Raw genomic sequence first — 3,367 nt, forward strand, 5'->3', positions numbered from 1 at the left:
CACAATCTTGGGCCAGGCCGGCGGGTGCACGTGCACAGTGTGGGGATGCGGTTGGGGTTGCGGCATGCAGCGCGGACGCGAGAAGGGCAGGCAGTCAGGGCACCTGCCTGCCAGGCCGCCCGCCGAGCCACCGGCGCTGCACCCTGCGGCAGGCGGACGGGCGCCCAGCATCATTGCCCACCCCGGCTAGTCCTGAGCCTTTCCACGGACCCCTGTCCCGAGATCACACATCTCTGTCGAGCCTGTTCCAAGGCCACCCCCCGCGCGCCCCCATGCACCCCGCAGGACGTGGGGCCCCCACGCCGCCGCGCTGTTCGGCAGCACGGCCGCCTTTGAGGAGCTGTCCGCCGGCCGCGGCCCCAACCATTATTTCATCAAGCCCTCCCAGGTGACAAGGGCACGCGGGGTCCGCTGCCTTGCAAAAGATCTGTGCGGTTGCTGGCCGGCTGAGGCCACGGAAGCTGCCGGGCAGCCGCACGTTGTTGCGGCAGGACAGACCCGCCGGATCAGATTATTGCCCCAGGCCGTGATACAGCAGGGGGCGCCGTTGAGTTGACTGGATTTGCAAGTGTGCGATTGCAACGGATGCTGCGGGGCAGCTACCAACGGCAGCCTCGCAGCCCCACACACAACAGCACCCCCTCGCAAGCGCGGGGCTGCCCTGCCTACGGCCGCGCGCCTGCATACACCAATGGTCCCAACCGCACCGCTCCTGCCCCGCCCCCACCATCATAAACAGCCCTCCTATTGGTTTGAGCTCGGAAGTGTCAGTCACGAGGCCTGCGCGGGCATCCTGGCAATAGGAAGCTACCTGCGCCAGCTGGCGGGCCGGCGCACCGCCCTCCTGGATGGACACTCGTCAGCTGCCGGCGGCACCGCGGACGGTGGCAGCAGCGACGCAGGCGGCCGCGGGGCGAATAACGGCGGGGCTGCGGCCGCGGCCGCGGCCGCGGGGAAGCCGCTGCTACTGAGGGGCGGCGTGGAAGCTGCCTATGCAGTCATGGGGCGGCTGGAGGCGCCGCTGGCGGCGCCGATTCTGGAGTTCCTGCAGAGCCACCCGCGGACCATCCTCATCGGCCCGGGCGCGTTGGATGGACCCCCGGCATGCAGCGGCAGCGGCGGCGAGGCGGCTGGCGGGGACGAGGGGTGGGCGGGGCGCGTCCCGACGATCAGCTTTGTGCACATTCACAAAACGTCGGCCGAGGTTGCAAAGGAAGTGCAGGTGCGAGGGGCTGGGCGGGCCTATGAGCTCGCTGCGGGCGCTGGGGACGCCCCTGTTTTTGAGGGGTAGATGGCGTGGGGACAGACGGGGGCGCGTGATCCCAGCTGGCTTGCCCGTGGGCCTTGCACCATGCATGCCCGTGCTTCAGCCCTCTCGATCAAGATGAGAATGCCCAGAGCCTTGTTGATTCTATGCTACATAGCGTAGTGCCCCCAATACTGCAATTCTGTGTGCCGTGCCCAGGCCCGCGGCTTTGCCATCCGCAACGGCCACTGCTACGCGCGGCGCCTTGTCGAGGCCCTGGCGCCCGCGATCCTGCCACACCTGCGGCGCGGCGAGGGGCAGCAGCAGCAGCAGCCGCAGCCGCCGTCGCCGCCGCCGCCGCCGCAGCAGCAGCAGCAGCAGCAGCAGCAGGAGGAGGAGGAGGAGGGTGCGCTTTCGGAAGACGTCACACAGGGGGGCGCGGCGGAGGCGTTTATTGAGGACGGGGTAGTAAGGATCAGCCTGCTGCACTACAACTCGCCGGCCGAGGTGGACGGGCTGCTGGCGGCGCTGAGGGATATTTTGTAAGACCATGCGGGCTGTCACAACTATGAATGGACGCCACTGCTATGCTGCTCGCCCTGGATGGCACGTCCATGTCCCACCCTCTGTTGGAACCTGCTGCTCTGGACAAGCGCTGCGCCCTGCACGCAGGCGCACCCTGAGCTCGCAACTCGTGCATTATGGTGGAAGCTTAGCGCCTCGTTGCTGTGATATGCCACAAATGCGGCAGGAGTGTTCTGTCAGGCACAGACAATTGCGCTGCGCACGACACACTCGACGCCCGCTCGACACAACGCAGCCCTGGAGGTTCTCGGCGGTTTCCTGCAGCGGCAGTGGTGCCCGCTTTTGGCCAAGTGGTGTCACCCGCTCTCGACGCGCAGTTCGCGTCCAATACTACGGTACGAACAGAGCTTCAAAGTCACCCCTCAGCCAGCATCAGCGGGCAGGAGTGATCTGCCGTCGCACTCAACACTTGATCTGTTTGCTGCAGTACATAAAGTATCTAGAGGTGACGCATGAAAGGATCTCGTTAGAGCGGCGAGGGAGCGGAGCAGCACATGCGATCTTGAGCGATGGCGGAAAAGGCTGTCCTTACGCCGTCCCTTATAGACGGCTTGAAAGCTGGAAAGGTGTGCAGATCTCAGGCTGCACGGGCTGCTGTGCCCTGGCAACACCTTGGCGGCAGTGCAGCACGCAGCAACAAATGCAGTGAGTGTGCGCGGCGCATCCCGGCCGCATCCCCACCTGGCGGCACCCAAACCAATCATGGCAGGTGCATGCCAGCGATGTGGGACCCACAATACCTGGTGTCACGGCGGCCAGAGCAGCGCAGTTCATATACGAGCTCACGGCTGCGGTGGCTGAGGTGGGTTCCTGCTGAGAGGGAAGCTGCATTGTTTGGCTCGATTGGCGTTTGCTGCATGCGGAAATGCTGAAACGGACACACACAGGGAGCGGGGCGGCCACGCGCACGGGTCAAAGTGATAGGCGTGATTTCGAAAGAGGCCGCGCGCCATGGCGTGCTGACCAGCCGGCGGCTTCGCCTGCGGTCAAGCCATGCTTTCGCACGACCATGCGCGCGCCTCGCTGCGCGCTTTCGGCCGTCAGAACGCATGTCATGTCGGTCAGCGGCGCGGCCCTTCCCTCACCCGGTTCAACGGCCTGTAGCAACTCGCACTGTGCACCACAATCCCAAGGTTCCGACTCACTACAGGGAAGCCAACCTGCTTCACATTTCACCCCACGCATTTTTCACCCAACCCAGGACAAGCTCGAGCCGACCCACTTCCACACGGCCCTGGCGGCGGCAGGGATTAGTAAGGACGTGGCCGACCACCTGGCGCACGCGTTCTGGTGGGCCGCAGCCCAGGAGCCTCGCGTCGCGCTGCAGTGGCGCAGCCGGCCAAGCCAGCGCGGCGGGACCGAGCGCGGCGGGCGGCGCCGGCAGGGGGATCGCACCCGCGTGAACAAATCTTGCAGGGGCTCTTGCTTGAGCCGAGGGGCGGCCGGCCGAGCTGCGTCCCCCAGCGACCCCGCGACTGCGCGGGCCGGGAGCGCCTGCCAGCCACAACCTGCGTCATCAATCCCGCTGACCCGCAC

General features: G+C 66.3%; 1 protein-coding gene across 1 annotated transcript; it reads left to right on the top strand.

Annotated features, from left to right (window-relative positions):
• Positions 1-1,000: 1,000 nt before the first annotated feature.
• Positions 1,001-1,792, top strand: MNEG_15397 (hypothetical protein; the record flags this gene model as incomplete). Its single annotated transcript, XM_014036132.1, has 2 exons — positions 1,001-1,222; positions 1,466-1,792. The coding sequence occupies 2 exons, from the start codon at positions 1,001-1,003 to the stop codon at positions 1,790-1,792; spliced, it is 549 nt and encodes a 182-aa protein (XP_013891586.1).
• Positions 1,793-3,367: the final 1,575 nt, after the last annotated feature.

The sequence above is a fragment of the Monoraphidium neglectum genome, assembly GCF_000611645.1.
Source record: "Monoraphidium neglectum strain SAG 48.87 unplaced genomic scaffold scaffold05289, whole genome shotgun sequence".
NCBI lineage: Eukaryota > Viridiplantae > Chlorophyta > Chlorophyceae > Sphaeropleales > Selenastraceae > Monoraphidium > Monoraphidium neglectum.